The sequence below is a fragment of the Staurois parvus genome, unplaced genomic scaffold, assembly GCF_062004578.1.
Source record: "Staurois parvus isolate SC_StPar_1 unplaced genomic scaffold, SC_StPar_1.0 ptg001162l, whole genome shotgun sequence".
In the NCBI taxonomy this organism is placed as follows: domain Eukaryota; kingdom Metazoa; phylum Chordata; class Amphibia; order Anura; family Ranidae; genus Staurois; species Staurois parvus.
In genome coordinates, this window is record NW_028318958.1 from 3,203,316 (window position 1) to 3,221,445 (window position 18,130).

The following is an 18,130-nucleotide window of genomic DNA, read 5'->3' on the forward strand; positions in this document are numbered from 1 at the left end:
TGCATCAATATTGCACAGAGCTGACCTTTACCTTCTTTTCTGGGTTCCCTGCTGGCACTAAATGAGTGAAAAAAACAACACATATAGTGTTATAATGGCACTAAATTAATAGTGATATAGTGAGTACAACACAATAAAATGTGAAATAAATAAAAAATTGAAATCCGTGAATTATTGTGAATACAAAAATGCAAAAATATATATAATGATTCAAAGACCACAGAAATTATTCTTCCTTCTTTGGAATCCACCACGTGCTGTTAACTGATAACCAAGTGCTTCAAGTATCCCCCCACACGGATGTGCACTCACCAAAAGTTGTTTCCTCCCACGTTCGTTTTTGGCAAACGGGCTTCAAGGAATAATCCTCCAAAATATCAACGGACTATAACCGATAAGATACAACCATCATGGAGGTATAATAATTAAAACTCTTAAGGATTCCACACATTCCAATGCTTATATATCATACAAGCATGATATTCCTCATTAATAAAGGGCGTTGCTTTCTTCACATATGCAACAAAAAATATGCTGTCCTTTTAATCGGCAATCTGGCAAATGGAAACATTGGCACTGTCCACTCCTCCTCTCCTGTGTATGCCTGCATAGCAAGCCATGTGCTGTGAGGGAACATATGCAGACATGCTTTCGCGCCGGGCTGTGTGCATCCATAAGACACAGCGTGGCTCAACTACGCCCCTGATCCCTCAGAGGATTTGACTGACAGCAGCAGGAGCCAATGGCTCCTGTGCTTTCAGTCTGCCTTGTAAGAGCAGGAAGAGAGACCAGCGTTGCTGCAGATGCACAGCACTGGATAGAGAGAGGTGACAGGTAAGCATTTGGTGAGATGGAAGGATTAGCTTAGCGGAATTTTTTTTTTACCTTCATGCAGAGAATGTATTAAAGTGAAACTTCACGTAAAATGTTCCGCTTGTTTGTGTACTCTCTGCCACATTTGCCACTTTTTTTGGGGGAGTTGTGGGTACTTGGTTTTGACAGCTACCCGCTCCCACTTCCGGTCAGATGCGCCGCAGTGATGTGAGGTTGAAGTTTGACCCCCCTCCTTCCTCTGCAGCTTTCTTGGATACTTTACAGGTTCTAGAAGACTGCGGGACCATTCACACTGCTTGCACAGTAGGAAACTGGCTATGAAGCTTCACTGCCAGTTTCCCGTACTTACAGTTGTGGCCAAAATTATTCAACCCCCACTGAAATTGAGTGTTTTGGCCAGTTTGACATTGCTTTTGATCATTCAGTCATCTTGCTTACATTTACATTAAAGAGGCACTTGTAGGTCAGACAAATATAACATAACAGTTATAATGAAATAACCACAAATGTCTTTTCTGTGCTCACAGCATTATCAGTTTTATTCAACCCCCAAGTGACATTCAATCTTAGTACTTAGTACAGCATCCTTTTACAGTTATAACAGCTTTTAAACGTGAAGCATAGCTTGACACAAGTGTCTTGCAGCGATCTACGGGTATCTTCGCCCATTCTTCATGGGCAAAGGCCTCCAGTTCAGTCACATTCTTAGGCTTGCGCACTGCAACTGCTTTCTTTAAGTCCCACCAGAGGTTCTCAATCGGATTTAAGTCTGGTGACTGCGATGGCCACTCCAAAATGTTCCAGCCTTTCCTCTGCAACCATGCTCTAGTGGACTTGGAGGTATGCTTGGGATCATTGTCCTGTTGAAAGGTCCAACGTCTCCCAAGCCTCAGGTGTGTGACGGACTGCATCACGTTTCCATCCAATATCTCCTGGTACTGAAGAGAATTCATGGTACCTTGCACACGCTGAAGCTTCCCTGTACCTGCAGAAGCAAAACAGCCCCAAAGCATGATTGACCCTCCACCATGCTTCACAGTAGGCAAGGTGTTCTTTTCATCATAGGCCTTGTTCTTCCTCCTCCAAACATAGCGTTGATCCATGGGCCCAAACAGTTCTAATTTTGTTTCATCAGTCCACAGAACACTATCCCACAACTTTTGTGGTTTGTCCACATGGCTTTTGGCATACTGCAGTCGACTCTTCTTATTCTTTGGAGACAGCAAGGGGGTACGCCTGGGAGTTCTGGCACGGAGGCCTTCATTACGCAGTGTGCGTCTTATTGTCTGGGCTGAAACTTCTGTACCCACATCTGACAAATCTTTTCTCAGTTCCTCAGCAGTCACACGGGGACTTCTCTCCACTCTACGCTTCAGGTAGCGCACAGCAGTCGAAGTCAGCATCTTCTTTCTGCCACGACCAGGTAGCGTTTCAACAGTGCCCTTTGCCTTGAATTTGCGAATGATGCTTCCTAAGGTGTCTCTTGGTATGTTTAACATCTTTGCAATCTTCTTATAGCCATTGCCCTTCCTGTGAAGAGAAATCACCTCTTCTCTTGTCTTCCTGGACCATTCTCTTGCCTTCACCATGTTTGTAACCACACCAGTAAATGTCTAGAAGGAGCTGAGTATCACAGTCATTTTAAAGCTGCCTAATTGGTGCTTATTATGCTTGATTGCTGCTCGGTGACATCCACAGGTGTTTTCAATACCTGATGGAAAGCACCTGTATGAACCTCTGTTCTTCAGAGTGGTAGTCTTTAAGGGGTTGAATAATTGTGGCAATGAAGAAACCACATAAGAACCATTTACTACTGTATTACATAAACAATTGATGTCATTTTAGTTGCATTTGGGTAGTTACAACGTCCTTGTAGGATTTGATTCTGAATACAATTCCAAATGTACACTATAGTCCCTAAACCCCTTTACAGCATTGGGGGTTGAATAATTTTGGCCACAACTGTAAGATGCCGACACTTGCAGCCAAAGCCGATTAAAGAATCGGCTCAGGTGAGGACATCGTTGGATCCCTGGACATGGTAAATGCTCTTGTATTAAGTCAGCAGCTACAGTATTTGTAGCTGCTGACTTGTAATTTTTTGGGGGGAGCCTTTTCAACTTTAGAACCACTTTAACAAAATAATGTCTCCACTGGTGCTTTTCTATTACAGTGTGCTTCTGGTGTGTAAATAATATACCTAACCAGTGAGTATTCCAATTACGATTGATGCGAGAATACAGAGGCACAGTGTTCTATGTGCACAATGACGCATGCCAGCATGTTGTAATAAACATTTGTTAAGTTCAGAATAAACTCTGCTGCTTACAAAATGTTATGATATGTCTTAAAATTCTGTTTACCCCCAGACGTTCCGCACAAATTAATTGACAAAATGCAGTCATTTCCAGTCATTCATATGCTATTGCTCCATTTGGCAGGACAACCTATGCTGCTGAGATTAATCCAGAGCATTGGTCCCAATGGATTTTATCCTCTTACTATTGCAACTGGATATAGTATTGTTTAATGCTGTACTCTACATACCATAAACGTGACAGCGTTTGTAGATCATTACAAGAAAGCAGCTGTTCTACAGAAAACCACAAATTTGTTCTGCTGTAAGAATTGGCAGTGGTGATTGGTGGAATTCTGCTAATTACAGTTAATCACAACAGCTACATTGACCTAGGGAAAATATCACACTGCCTTCAGTCAGTAAGGATTTTGGCTCAATTGCTTCACTACTTAAAGTGGTTCCAAAGCCTTAAGGTCTTTTACCTTAATGTGCTCTATGCATTAAAGTAAAAACTCTTTTGTGATCCTTCCAACCCTCCCATATACTTGCCTAATCCACATCACGCTCCAGCGCTGTACATGAGAGCAGCAATTCTCTCCTTTTTCTCTCCTCGCAGGGTAGATCGATACCAGCGGGAGCCATTGGCTCCCACTGTTGTCAATCATATGACAAGGGAGCAGGCAGCGCAGCTTGGGAGCGAGCCCACATGAATGCCCAATAGGAAGTAGCTTCCTATGGAGGCACTGGCTAAAGAGGAGTGACCAGGGGCATCCAGTAAAGGAGGATCAGGACTGTTCAGTGCAAAACCATTGCACAGAGCAGGTAAGTATGACATGTTTGTTATTTTAATAAAAAAAAAAAAATTAAGTTTTACAGTCACTTTAAATTATTGTGTTAAAGAGAACCTGTCATGAAAATACAGTGGCTCTCCTGTATGATGGTACATCTTCCTTTAGATTTAGCTATGCGGTACATGGGACATTTTTGAAACTGGAGAAATTAATATAATGCCACACAAAGCAGCACTTATACCTGTACTTTGAGTGCTATGCTTCATGCCATTTTCCATCAAGATGGTTTGGCGGATGTAGGACATCATCCAATGGAGACATACATGTGGCCGAAGTATGTTCCTACAAAAAAAATGTTAGGAATTTTATGTTATAGGTATACATAGTGTTTTTTTTTATATTACCTGTAAACCGTGTCACTTAGGGGTCTATACAGGCATCTGATGCTCCTTCCAGTGCTACTTGTGTGCTTTGCACTGAACTACAGCATGGAATGAGATCATCCATCAGATGTAAAAGGAAAAGAGCTTTAGATCACTTTTTCAAAATATGCTAACACCTTCGTATTTGAAGGAAAAAAAAATTACAAAAATCTTCCTTTTCTTCATTTCCAGGATGTGGTTTTCTTTGAAATTCATGATGTTATTTAAAGTGAACCCATGCATTGTTTATGCAAAGCTGAAAAAACACGTTGATTACCTAGATATAAATTGCCCACACCTCCTGTTTCTTCTCTGTAAATAAAAGAGGCTTAGGCTACTTTTACCCTGATCTTGTTTTTGTTCAGTTAAAAACAGAAGAAAAATGCATCCCTTTAAAACCTCTGATATTCTTCAAACTGATCTGTTGCATTTCAGTTGCGTTTTTAAGAATCTTGTTTGCCGCATCAAAAAAGCAACACACCTGTGAGAAGTGCTTTGTTATGCCCAGAGCTAAAGTGGGAAAAACGTAACACTCCTTGGGAACGGCTTGTGAATTGCACAGTAATACTGTGCAGTTCCTGTGCAATTCTCATGCAGTTCTGTGCTGTGTGATTTCAGCTTGGTCATTTTGAATGGGCTGATATCACACTGCATCAAAATGAGTGCATACACTTTTTGAAACACACTACAACTGGATTGCACTGTATGTTTGTACCATGCAATCCGGTGCGGGTAAATGCACTGCATTTGTGACCTCCGTTTTGAGGTGCCTTTTAATTTTGCACTGACACTCGCTGTAGATCGCAAGGGCAGTGCGACTGGAATGTGATGCCAGGACTTGCACAGGACTGCGGGTTTCCTGTACTGCATTCTCTTGTGAACAGGCCCTAAAAGTGTTTTGCCCTAGCATTGTAAATGTGCCATGCGTGTGAATTTTTGTCTTGATTCTGTTTTATATCCAAATTGGAGGAATGTGCTGGTCTTTTTTTTGTTTCCTTTTTAGTAAAGGTGTAGTGAAAAATAATAGTAAGTTATTTGTGAAATAAATAACTTTGCATCCCCAATAGACTGTCTAGTGAAAGAGCCATGGTCAGCCCTACAGAAAGCTCCGCCATACTAACTGCTTACATGGAATGTCTGAGATTTATCATGCAGGAAAACATTGGAGAGGATGAGGAACACAAGAAGATTCGTCAGATTCTCATCAATGAACAGGTACAATAAGCAATGCTTTCTAGTACTAAGGCCAAACCAATATTTGCCTACTTTCTGTACTGTGCATTTCAGTCTATTTGATTCATTTTGGAAAGTATGTTTTCACATTGCCCTTGGAATGCAAATCCAAGCCTTATCTAAACCTTTCTGTTTTGATTTTATTAGCTCATTCCTATTATTGATGCCTCCTTTAAAGATCTGAAACTTCATAACAGTCCACTATTTGGTCTAGTAGAGGAAACCATCCATTCATGGGAGCGAAAAGTAGAGAATCCAGAGTTTGGCGAGGACCTTACCCAAATCTACACCAGTGTGTTGTCTTCCTTTTGGGAAAGTCTGGAAAGAGTGTGTGTGACACGTGTTGATGTTATTGAAGCTGATGAAAAGGAACTCGCAGGGGTTTCTGGACTTCTACAAGTTCTGAAGAACTCAACTGCCTCATTGAAGACCAGCAAAAAGAAAAAAGCCAGAATCCGTTTCACAGATGAAGAAGAAAGTGACATTCTTAAGCCTGAGCCCCCAGAAACGTCAGTGGCATCTTTGAACACCGATAGATCCCACTCCTCGACTCTTATGAGACAATATCACCTTCAAGATTTGGTTTGCAAATTAGCAGAGCTGAGCATGGTTTATATAGGTGAACAGGGATCCAGCCGACACATGAGGTTTCTTGCAGCCCTTCTTAGTGCATTTTCCTCTGTCAGGGTGTTCCAGGTACTTCTAGAACAGGGCAATGAGGATTTAAGATCACAGTCTAACCCTGCTGTGCTCTTTCTCCAACAAAAACTTACAGTCTGGCTGCAGAAATGCAAAAGAGAAGAAGCTGATTTCTTGGTGGATATTTTATATAGTGTGCTGTTTTGCTGTTCTGAACCTTTGGAGAGAAAGCACATTTTGGACAACTTGACGAAGGTAATCCGCTTTCTTGCTTTTAAATGTGCATATAGATATTGGTCATTGTTGAATAAACTATTACCTGTAGAAATATGGCCATAAATAGACGCCTTGATATTTGCAAGCAGTGCGATCAATTCATGTATTGCCTGCAACAGTGAAAACATGCACAACCATAGAGCATGCATGCAACGCAACTCCAAATGGAAAAGGAAGGTTTCTGGGGTTATAGGCGGCTATATGAATCATAGAAAGGGGTCAACACAATTGAGTCAACGTGCTTGGCTGTATGCATTATTGTCACTAGGTATAGCATTTAAAGCATAGGACATACACAGTGTCTGCACCCATGGTGGCAAAACAGTCCCTGGGAAATCTGAGCAACAGATCATGATGGAGAGATGTGGGACATACATATCTTTATAGAGTTTATACAAGGGGAATGTAGTAAAAAGAAGGCTAAATAAGAAAATGTTTGGATGACCACATGGATAAATACACACAAATGAGGACTGCAAATGAGTGAAAGTATGGCTGAGAGAAACAGGGAAACCGAGGGAAAAACTATACTGTGAAAGTATGAAAATTGCCAAAAAGAGAATAAGAACGATGCATAAAAGCTAAAGACATTATTCTACAGGTATGTTATAAAATGGCTTATGGTAGGGCAAATGTGTATTTAGACTATAACAGCCCAATTTTGTATATAATCGCATTCTTAGAAACACCTAGGGGGAGACAGGAGATACAAGGGTACAGACCGAACAGGCAAGACAGGAAGGACTTTAAGTGCCCATTCATACTAGGAACTCTGCACATTTCCTGTGCAATTCACAAGCGGTTCTGTGCAGTGCAATTTAAGGGAAAATAATGTTTTCTATTTCTCTGCCCCCTCTTCCACTGTGTCGAGGAAGAAAGTGGAGAATAGATCCAGCACTGTGCATGGGCTGCATCTCCTCTCCCCTCTTTCCCTTCTCACAGCACTTGCGCAGCAGCAGGAGCCATTGGCTCCTGCTGCTGTCAATCAAATACAGTGAGGAGGAAGCAGGGGGGCAGGGCTAAGTCCCACTGTGTAAGTATGGAGCGTGGGAGCATGCAGACACTGTCTCCATAGCAAGCGGTTTGCTATGAGGACACACTGTGAGAAGAGGAGGAGCGGGGAGCGTGGCTGGGGGACACGTGAAAAGGAGGATTAAGGCTGTTTTGTGCAATACCACTGAACAGAGCAGGTGAGTATAACATGTTTGGTATTTTAAATAAAACATTTTGTTGACCGCTAAATACACTGATAAAATACATATAGCTGTTTTGCTTGCCAAAAGATTTGTATTTCTGTCCAATTCTGTTACATACACAGCTCGTTCACATTGAACATCCCTGCCTAACAGGGCAGGAGATCTGATTTTTCTCTGCTGCAGTTAACCAACAATTACAGGTCTTGTCCCTCTCCAGCCTGTGATTGGACAGTGAAAAGAAAAGCAGCACACTGATGAGCTCATTTCTAACATTCTGCTACTTGTGCTGCTTCCCTTCTCCTAGTTTGAGTTCTGCTGTACAGGAATTACAGGAGGCTTATATCCAGCCCTATTCAGATACTTGCTGATTTAAAAAATTACACATGATGATCTATTAAGGAATACATTGCTTCACTGGTTTTTTGTGCTTTTATTTCTACCTTGAACTAGGCTTTAAATACATTATCTATATAGATACAGAAACCTTATGTGTATACATACTAGTCAATAAATGACAAACCAGTCTGCTATCTAAAATCTTTTGCACTTTAACTAAGTAGTAAAGCAAACACAAGATATGTTGGTAATTTTCTCTTTGTCCTTTCTAGGTCGATTTTCAGTGGTATGTTTTTCTGTCCATCATTCAGAAGGTAAGTTTTATTATTGGCATTAAAGGAGAAGTTTAAGGTATAGAAAAAAGCAAACCTATATACTCATCTCAATGCTGCAGCTGTCTCACACTAACTCTAACATTGAGAACCGAGCGATCGCATGACTGCTAATCACCACTGCTTGCTGAGAGCCGGAGTCAGCTGTCAATCAAACAGCTGGGTGGATCCCGACAATATGGTTGGAATCCTTCCAGAGTCTGGAATGGTTCTGTGATATCAGTTGAGAGGAAGCTTTAGCCCACTATGAGCTGACTCTGGGTCACAGTAGAGCAAAAGTAAGCGCTCTCCTATAACCCAGAAGAGAAGTCGGGCCAAACAAGCTTTCGCCATACTTATTTTTTAAAAAAGAACTTTTAAAAGATATTTTAAGATTCGGTCAGTACTGTGTATTAGGTAGATAACAGAGGTGGGAAATTGTGTTTGCACTGTAAAGGCTATAAAATGAGAAACTGGATGTAAATATTTAGGGTACGTTGTTGAGTTGTGCTACATTGAAATCTATAGTATTGATGCAATAGGTAAACACAAGACCCCTGCATTTTTAATAATACCGGGCTTTATGTGGCTGCATGATGTCTTGCTTCTGGTCTCAGAAGTTTGCAATGAAAAATATTTAAGAGGGAGTAATTAGTACAAATACAGTAAAGTGAGCTAAAAAGGCTGAAATACATTACTTGGAGAAAATACTGTTTGAGATTTTCTGCAGTACTTCGCAGGTTTGGTAAAGGTCTAGTCCAGGGCTTGAAATTTCCACTCGCCTGCTCGCCAATAGCGAGTGGAAATTATGGTGGGGGCAAATGTGTCCTCCAGGGCCGTCTTGCTGAGCAGGCTCGGAGCTCAAGCTGGATCTGTCATTGGCACTGAGAGCCGTCAGACTGCTCAATAGCTGAGCGCAGTGAAAGCAAAGCGTGTGTGCTGTGCTCTCTGCCTCCCCCTAGAGTGCAGTACCTGGCTCTGTGAATGAACAACGAAGTACTGCAACTTTTTGGGGTGGGGGTGGTGTGTGTACGTGTACATATGTATCTGTGTATGCATGTGCAATTGTACATGTGTCTGTGTGTGTGTGTATTTCTGTGTATGTACATATGTATCTGTGTGTATGCATGTCTGTACATGCCTGTGTGTGTATACGTGTGTGTGTGTGTGTGTGTGTGTGTGTGTACAGGTGTCTCTGTTTGTGTATGTTTGTTTGTGGCGAGTAACTCTAAGGCCTGGCTAGTAGCTCAGGACTTGAAATTTTAGGCCCTGGTCTAGTCACTAGGTCGTGTGATCTATGCTAGTGGCTATAATAGCCGTTAACAATAATCGCATTTAAAATTCGACAGACTGGTTGTACCCAAGTCTTTAACAGTCTGTATTTTCAGTAAAGCATGTTTATTCTACTCCCTGTGGAACCTAAGGGGTTAATTCTCCGTGCTGTGTTTTGATTCTGTCTTCTCTGATCCTCCCCTTCTTCTACTGTCCCCAATCAATTCACTGATAGAACAGAGCTGCATGTGCTCAGTTTGTTGTGTATTGCTAGAGGTGTGTGTGGGTTTTTTTTTTTTTACTTGGGAGAGTGCATGTGATCAGCACAGGGCCATTCAGCGCTGTCTAGATAGAGGGTCAGGGGTCCTGCAGCCTCATAGGACAATCGGGGGAGAATGAACACTCCTCCCACAAGCTTTAATTGGTGCTGTGCTGGACAGTGATAGAAGTCACAAGACTGCTCTAACTGCTGATGAGAAAAGGTATATTTACTAAGATTTACAGTTTATATTTACTAAAATAATTCCGTTCCCATGTTCTGTGTACTGTGGGAGACCTGATATAGTGAATGCTGGGTCCTGGATTTAGTAACAAGTCCAATTCAAAATGGAGATTGGATATGCTGTCTACTGGACACTGCTCACCCTGACTTGCATTTTATATCTCATTTTTTAAATGCTAGCGGCAGTTCCCACTGTTTTGTCTCTACTTAATGCACTTTGACAGATTACACTTCCAGGCTCTCCTCCCACTTTTTTTGTTTTGTTTTTTAAACTACATTACTTTTTACTGCATTCCACTTGCTTAAGATTCCCAAAACTAATAAAGTGCTAAACACATTTTGTAAAACCATAGTTGTACCTTTTTTATAAATGTATGATTTGTTTTGCTTTTTGTTTTAATTACTAAAGCAGCAACCTGGCTGTTTAATACCGATACTTGTAAAGTAATTAAACATGTAATAAATAATACAAAGGAATACCAATGGCAGAAGCTTTAATCAGTTTGAAATTAGAAAAAAATGAGCGTGCAGATGTGCAAGGCAATATACAAAACCATACAAAGAGAGTTCTTGGCATACTGTACTTTCAAGCTAGCCAGCAAAAAAACGAACTAAACTGTTTCAGTCCCAAGGTTTTTGTTGCATACTTATTGACCAGCTGAAACGGTCCTGTGTAAAATGTGTTTCCCAACTCCAAACTATCCCCAGTTATAGGACATAGAAGAACCATGCACATACTAAAAGCAGGCAGTCCCTTCTTTCTTAAAGGATAAGTTCACCTTTTAGATAAAAATAATAAATGCACATTTTTTTTTCAAGTAAAAAAAATGTGCATTTTTTTTTTTTTTTTTTTTGTCTACAGGAGCCTGGAAAGCATTGCACCAGCGATCAGACCTGTCAGAATATCTGTTTGTCGTACGAGATGTACGAGATGTACGAGCAAGAAGATATTCTGACAGGAAGCTTCAAAGACCTACCACAGCACCATGGAAGTTCATTAAAAACTACAAGCCAACAGCTGATAAGGCTGTTGGTACCTGCAGTTAATTCATTCATTGGAGTCCGTGAATGAATGATGTGGCCATGTGGGTGGAGCCCCAAACAGCCACTTTTTTTCAAATTTGACAGATAAAACAGATGGCATATACAACATGTTACCTAAGGGGAACGTATCCTTTAAATGTGCAGCCTCATATCAGAAGACCAAATACCACCTTTACAAGGCAGCCGAAGACTTCCATTTGTCTGCATCAAATCCGAAAAAGCAACAGTGACTTCTGCTCTGATTAGTTTGAAACTAGCAAAAGAGGAGACCGGTGCACATGTGCAGGGCAACACTAAGGTAGTCCCTAGCACACTTTCAAGCTAGCCATCAAAAAATTAACAAAACTACCCAGGTTTAACACCGAATGCAGTTCCTGATCTGAATACTACCCTTAAAGAGGAATTAAACTTTATTAATCAACTTTAGCTATTTTTATTCTTTATGCTACTAGCCTTAGTAAAATTATAGGAAGATATATTTACTTGTTAAAAACTATACTTTCCTAGAATCCAGCGATGCGCCCCCCCCCCCCCCCCCCCCGGAGCTTACTGCACAGGGGCACACAGACTAGTAAGTAGCTTTAATGCAGAAGCGACAAAGCGTGACAAAGTTCCACTTCAAGTGCTTTTTGGTTTCTAGCCTAGGCCAAAATGATGTACATTCCCAGGAGTCTTCATGGGCATTTTTGTTTTCTTTCATCTGGAGGAAGGGAGGAGGGGATTTCTCACCTAAGTGCAACCTCCTGCCTCTATGCCTGAGCTAAAGGAAGTTGGATCCCTGGAAGTAAATGCTACATGAATTCTCTGCCCTTACTCAAGATGGCTGTGGTTGGAAACTATAGGGGGTGTTTTTCAAAGTGATTTCTCAACAAAATAAAACATGGAGACATGGATGGACATAAAATTAATCAAATAGTGTTTTTGTGGTGCTCAGATACAGTAAAGAGAAGTACAGCCAAAGCTCATTTGACTGTACTTCTCCTGTGGATCACAAGAGTGCAGTTCGTTTTACACCCCTGGGACCCGTTTTTAGCCTACAGCGGGCAAAGTCTGCTGTCGGCTGACGTCATTCAGCTGGTACAGGCTGGGGGAAGATCCCGACCATATAGTCAGGATCCACCCAGGAGCCTGGCCCGACACCTGAGTCAGCCTGTCAGTGAGCCTAAACCAGCAGCTCCCGCCTTCTCCACAGCCCATTGCTCCAGGGGCAAAGCAGAGAACTGGAGGCTGACCGTCTTTGCTCAGAGTGGCGTGAAGAACTGAGCGATTGAGTGGTGATTGATTGCTCAGTTCTCGTCCTTGGAACTGCCAGGAAATGGGTACAGCATCAGATACTGCATCCACATAGGTAAGTATAATTAAAAAAAAAAAAAAATTCCCATACTTCTTTTAAATTCCACTTTAACCCTAAACAGTCAGGCTTATCTTATCAAAACGTTGAATCCATGCATTTGTACTGAATGCTATCTGCACACAAAACAACTAAATAGCCATTAGAAACAATACAACAGTTTTTGTTTTGCTCTGGATCTCTTTTTTTATGTTGTGTTTGTGTGTTAGGAGAGGCTTCTTTTTGTAAATTGCTTACCTTTTCTGGTTCCTCTCTGTCAGGCCTGTTCTGATCCCATCAAGCACTCCCTGATCTGTGACTGGCTGAAAGGAGACGTTCTGGGTGACAGACTTATTTCTCTGGCAAGTGACTTGTGTATCAGCGGCATAACAGACAAGGCAGAAAAATCAGAGGCCTACTGCTCTGACAAATGGTCTCTATTGAGCTTAGTGCTCTCGGAACATGTTAAGAATGGTGAGTAACGAACAGTATCACTGTGCGCACAGGAGTAACAAGTGAGGCAGGGGAATTTCCCCATATCAACCAATCAGAAGTTCTAATATGTACCAAAGCATTACAAGTTACATTTGGTATAAGAAAGGTTACCTTCACATTTTTCTTTTTCAGTGTTCAATCCTTTCATGACCAGAGGTCTTTGATTCTTAGGCTAAATTTAGCAGTGTTGGCATGCTTGACATATTCTCTAAATTTCGTACCTAAATAATTTTTATATACTTTGATATATATATAATGTATGTATGTATTCTATTTAAAATTTTTATGTGGTACACTGTTTTAATGAAAGCGTTTTTTTTTTGTTTTATGATTTTTTTTTTTTTTTTTTTTTAATGCTGGACAATTACAGTATAACAACTGTAATTTACTCCATATGTTAATGCCAAAAAGTATCAGTTTTTCATTTGCTGGCAGAAGGATTTATTTTATTGACTTCTCCATCATGTCCAACAACGCCACCATCAAACCCGCCCCGCAGGCCAGAGTACTTGGTGTCATTTTGGACTCCAACCTATCCTTCCAGCCCCAAGTCCACTCTTTAACAAACTCGTGCAGACTCCACCTCCGCAACATCGCCAAAATCCGCACGTTCCTAACTCCAGAAACCAATAAACATCTCATCCACTCCCTCATCATATCACGACTCGGCTACTGCAACTCCCTCCTCACTGGCCTGCCTCACCGCTGGCTATCCCCGCTTCAGTCCATCCTGAATACGGCTGCCAGACTCATTCACCTTTCCAACCGCTCCGTTTCCGCCACCCCCCTCTGCCAATCCCTCCACTGGCTTCCAATTGCGCAACGGATCAAATTCAAAATCCTAACACTGACGTACAAAGCTGTCCACCACACTGCCCCGAACTACATCACTGACCTAATATCCAAGTACCAAGTACTCTCTAGTTCCCTGGTCTCCTCCTCCCATGCCCGCCTCCAGGACTTCTCCAGGGTGTCACCCATCCTCTGGAACTCCCTGCCCCAACCCATCAGATTATCACCTACTCTCCTCTTCTTTAGGCGCACCCTGAAAACCCATCTCTTCAGGGAAGCCTACCCCACCCCCTGCTAACTTGCCGACCTCATCCACTCTTCCTACCACTCCATCCCCCACAGCTATCTCCTCCTGTGCCACCATCCCCTCCCTCCTAGATTGTAAGCTCGAAAGAGCAGGGCCCTCAATCCCCTCATGTTTTGCATTGTATTGGTATTGTTCTGTCACATGTTCTGTTCCCCTCTGTAATGTACAGCGCTGAGCGAACTATTGGCGCTTTATAAATACTGTATAATAATAATAATCAATGATGCCTCCAGCCTGCATGTGATCATAGCTGACTTGTATGATCAGGATCCATTCTGATTGGCTCCTGATTGACAGTAGGGAGCTAAACTGTCAGTGCTAACAGGAATTGAGAGCCAGCAGGTGCACTAAGTGTCAGCTGAAAGGGAGTATGTAAATAAACAAACATTGAGCATTGTGCTGGGAAAGGGTCCATCCTTGGTGTTCCTTTTCATTCTACAGGCTGGAACTGGAGAAGGGTGTTTTTTTTTTTTTTTTGTTTTTTTTTTCTTTTTTGTTTTGTTTTTTTATGCACAATAGCATGAAGAGTCGGCTGCATTCTTCTTCATTAATAATTATAATAGATAATGATTAATGTTCTTTACTTATCTTTGATCTTGTCTCTGAAGCTAAATGTGCACCACTTAGGGATGAGTTATTGGCACGGTTTAGCCGAGAGATTTTTAGGAGAACTTATTTTTGGCAGATGTTTCTTGCAAAAATGTTAAGTGTTCGCCCAATTCATTAAGATAGTAAAGTGGAGTATAAGCCAGTACTTTAAAATTCTTGTAACCCTTACACTGCATTAAACTGCTGAGGTTGTACTGCCTTTGAAGGCTCAGTTTCAGAGATTCTGTCACTTTCTATGTTCTCGGTTGAGAGTGAACTGTGAGCAATGGCCCTAAAATTTCTGTGCTTACTCCAGTGTGAGTGACAATAATGAATATATGTAGTGCAATTGTCATTTTCATATGTAGGTGCACCTACCACTTGCATTTCTGTCTATATTTGTATGTACACAGGGGTGGGTAGCTTTATTTATTTATTTATTTTTTTAAGTGTTTGTCTAACTATCACATAGCGGGCATATGCATTCTTTATAGTTTTTACGTTTTCTGACGCTCAAATTACACACACAGTTGGGAGAATGAGGGAGGTTACTCGCTGCCCCTCCCTTTTTCCAGTTCTGTAAAGCCCCCACAGAGTTTGTTAGAACTCAGGCATGACATATGAATAAAGCATATCTCTCTATAGTGTTCTGTCCAGAGTACTAAGTCATTTCTTTCTGCTGTCCCTGTTCCTCTGCTATTTGCATAAGTCGTTTTTAACACTTTCTTGACACCAAGAGAAAAAAAGGTGACGGGACTGAGCTACAACACACTGGGCGCTGTGTGGAGAGGGGTGTATTCTTGCCCTCCAATCTGAGGGTGTATTCCTTCCCTCCACTCACTGAGCTCTAAAGAGTGTAATTTAACTCTCCGCCTCCTATTTTTCTGACAGCTTAGACAAGCTTTAAAGAGAAGACTGCATATATTATTATTATTATTATTATTATTATTACACAGCATTTATATAGCGCCAACAGTTTATAAACAGGTACAACTTATTTAGGAGGATTTGTGTCATCTCTATGTATTACCTGAAGCCAGTCATTTTACTGGGTATACATGTAAAGTTTTACAACCACTTTAAAGCTAAAGCGTCCCAAAGTTACTGCTGGGATTTCTGTTTAGAAAGTCCAGAATGCTCTACATAACCAGTGTTGTGGATGCCACCTGTTCTAAATGTTTATTTGCAAAATAAAAAAAGTAATTATTTGTAGAAAACAAGTTTAAAAATGTGGAAAAGAAAACCTTAAAGCAGAATTCCAGTTATTCTTTTTTTCTTTTACCATGCAATGGGGCTGTGCCCCCACTGCATCGATCAGCTGCTCGGTTTTTGTTCTAGGGGTGAAGACTAAGCTCATACTCACCTGCCGATCATATGGAAAACTGCACTCCCCCACATTCCAGTGTCTGTCTGTGGACTGCGTAGTCAGGAACAGTTCATTTACAGACCGCTGGACTGCGGGGCGGGGGGAAATCAGCGGGTCACGTGAGTATATCTTCGGTGTCATCTCCCCTAAAACAAAGCACTCGTGCAGTGTGGGCACAGTCCCACTGCACGGGCAAAACAAATTTTCCTGAGATTTCTGCTTTAAAATAAAAATTTGTCTACAAGCCATTATTTCCTGTGTGAAGCATATGATTCCTGATAAAGGATTGTACCCACTTGTATGTGAAAACAAATCTCCTTTTCTTTTCTTCCAGAAACACTTATAGCAGAAGTCTATGTGGAGAAGATTATTGATAAACTTCACTGCACGTTGACTAAAACAAAGGATTTCTCTGAAGCCGGTGACCTTGAGCAGTCTGTGTCCTTCATCTGCGATGTGGCCTCCAACTTTTTTAGTTCTGTGAAAGATTGTCTGCAAATGCCATCAGCAGAGGACCTGCTTCTCACGATGTTCCAGCTGTGTGCACAGCCTTCTGATAAAACTCGGTTGTCAGGTACCACTGCATGGTGGCAAATGAATTTTGAGCATAGATTTGTCAGGCACAGTAGTATACAAATATATAAATGCAGTAAGACTAAGTAAGGTCCTCCACTTTCTTTATTAGAACGCTTTGAAGTGTATTTAAACCCAAAAACAAAAATGTAATATGGTGCAGCTTACCAGACCTTGGATGTGGCAAATGCAATATTTTTTTTTGTTTTTCAGGGTTCATTTTTCTTTTTCTTCTAGGTATCCTACCAACAGGGGCGGACTGACAACTCATGGGGCCCCCGGGCAATAGGGGATCATGGGGCCCGTGTCCTTGCCCAAAATCCAAAAAAGCCTATGAAAAAGGTACCAGGGGCATCTCATGGGGCCCCCTACTGGCCCCGGGCCCTCGGGAAGTGCCCGAGTTTCCAAATGGTCAGTCCGCCCCTGCCTACCAGTAACATATTTCCTGTCCTAGGGTGACAACACTTACTGTACTGGATGTATAAAGGAGCAGGGTTCTCACCCTGTGTTGCCCTCCTGATTTGGATAACTTTTCCACCTCTCCTCATCTCCATAACATGTTACAAGATGAGTGGATGCATGAAAGGTCTGCCTCCTCCATTCATAGATCATTTTTCATTCATGGAAGCTATAGTACAGTTACTATAAATGGAGGAGGGGGCGGAAAAGGCTGGCATAGTTGGCTTTCTTGATGAGTGTCTGATAGGTCCTTCTGCTTGTTAACCTCCACAGCAGCAACAGATTACCGCTGGTGCGGTAGGGTGATGGAAATCGGAGGATTTGGAATTTCAGCAAAACCACAGCTTTTTCCATTAGTAATCTTTATTTTATGAATTACAGGTACTTATATAGCACCATCAATTTACGCAGTGCTTTACATATATATTGTACATTCACATCAGTCCCTAACCCTCAAGGGGTGTACAATCTAAAGTCCCTAACTTACAGTCATACATACACATACTAGGGCCAATTTAGATAGGATCCAATTAACCTACCAGCATGTCTTTGGAGTGAGAGGAAACCTGAGTACCCGGAGGAAACCCACACAGGCACAGGGAGAACATGCAAACTCCAGGCAGGTGGTGCTGTGGCTGGGATTCGAACTAATGAACCTAGTACTGCCAGGCGGAAATGCTAACCTTTTAGCCACTGTGCTGCCTTTGTCTTTAATTTTGTTGTTCTTGGGTTTAGATTTTACTTTGAGTCATGTGACAGTGCAGCTATTGCTGAAGAATCCATGGTGTTTCTGTAGGTTTCATTGTGATCCTTTAAAATCAAAATACTGTTATGAGTGTGTATTAAAGGGGAAGGTTTTTTTCAACATATTTTCTTTAAAGCAAATTAAAAATGTAAAAGAACCTTCTTTAAGTACAGACTCACTCTTATAATCTATACCTATAGTTTTCTAGGAATCCCTTCTCATATACTTAGTATTTATTTGTAAAACAAAGATTAAATTACAAATATAAACAAAACTGTTGCATTGTCCTGTAAAATGTAATAACGCTAGTTTTAAATGTG

The 18,130-nt window shown here is 41.4% G+C and overlaps 1 protein-coding gene across 3 annotated transcripts in view; it reads left to right on the forward strand.

Moving 5' to 3' along the window:
• Positions 1-18,130, forward strand: part of LTN1 (listerin E3 ubiquitin protein ligase 1) — a 158,332-nt gene that overhangs the window by 36,398 nt on the left and 103,804 nt on the right. For all 3 annotated transcript variants that reach the window (XM_089659523.1, XM_089659525.1, XM_089659524.1), the window contains exons 9-13: positions 5,414-5,561; positions 5,727-6,473; positions 8,299-8,340; positions 12,767-12,959; positions 16,368-16,607. In XM_089659523.1, the coding sequence (XP_089515649.1) occupies positions 5,414-5,561; positions 5,727-6,473; positions 8,299-8,340; positions 12,767-12,959; positions 16,368-16,607 (1,370 nt within the window). The remainder of the gene's footprint in view (positions 1-5,413; positions 5,562-5,726; positions 6,474-8,298; positions 8,341-12,766; positions 12,960-16,367; positions 16,608-18,130) is intronic.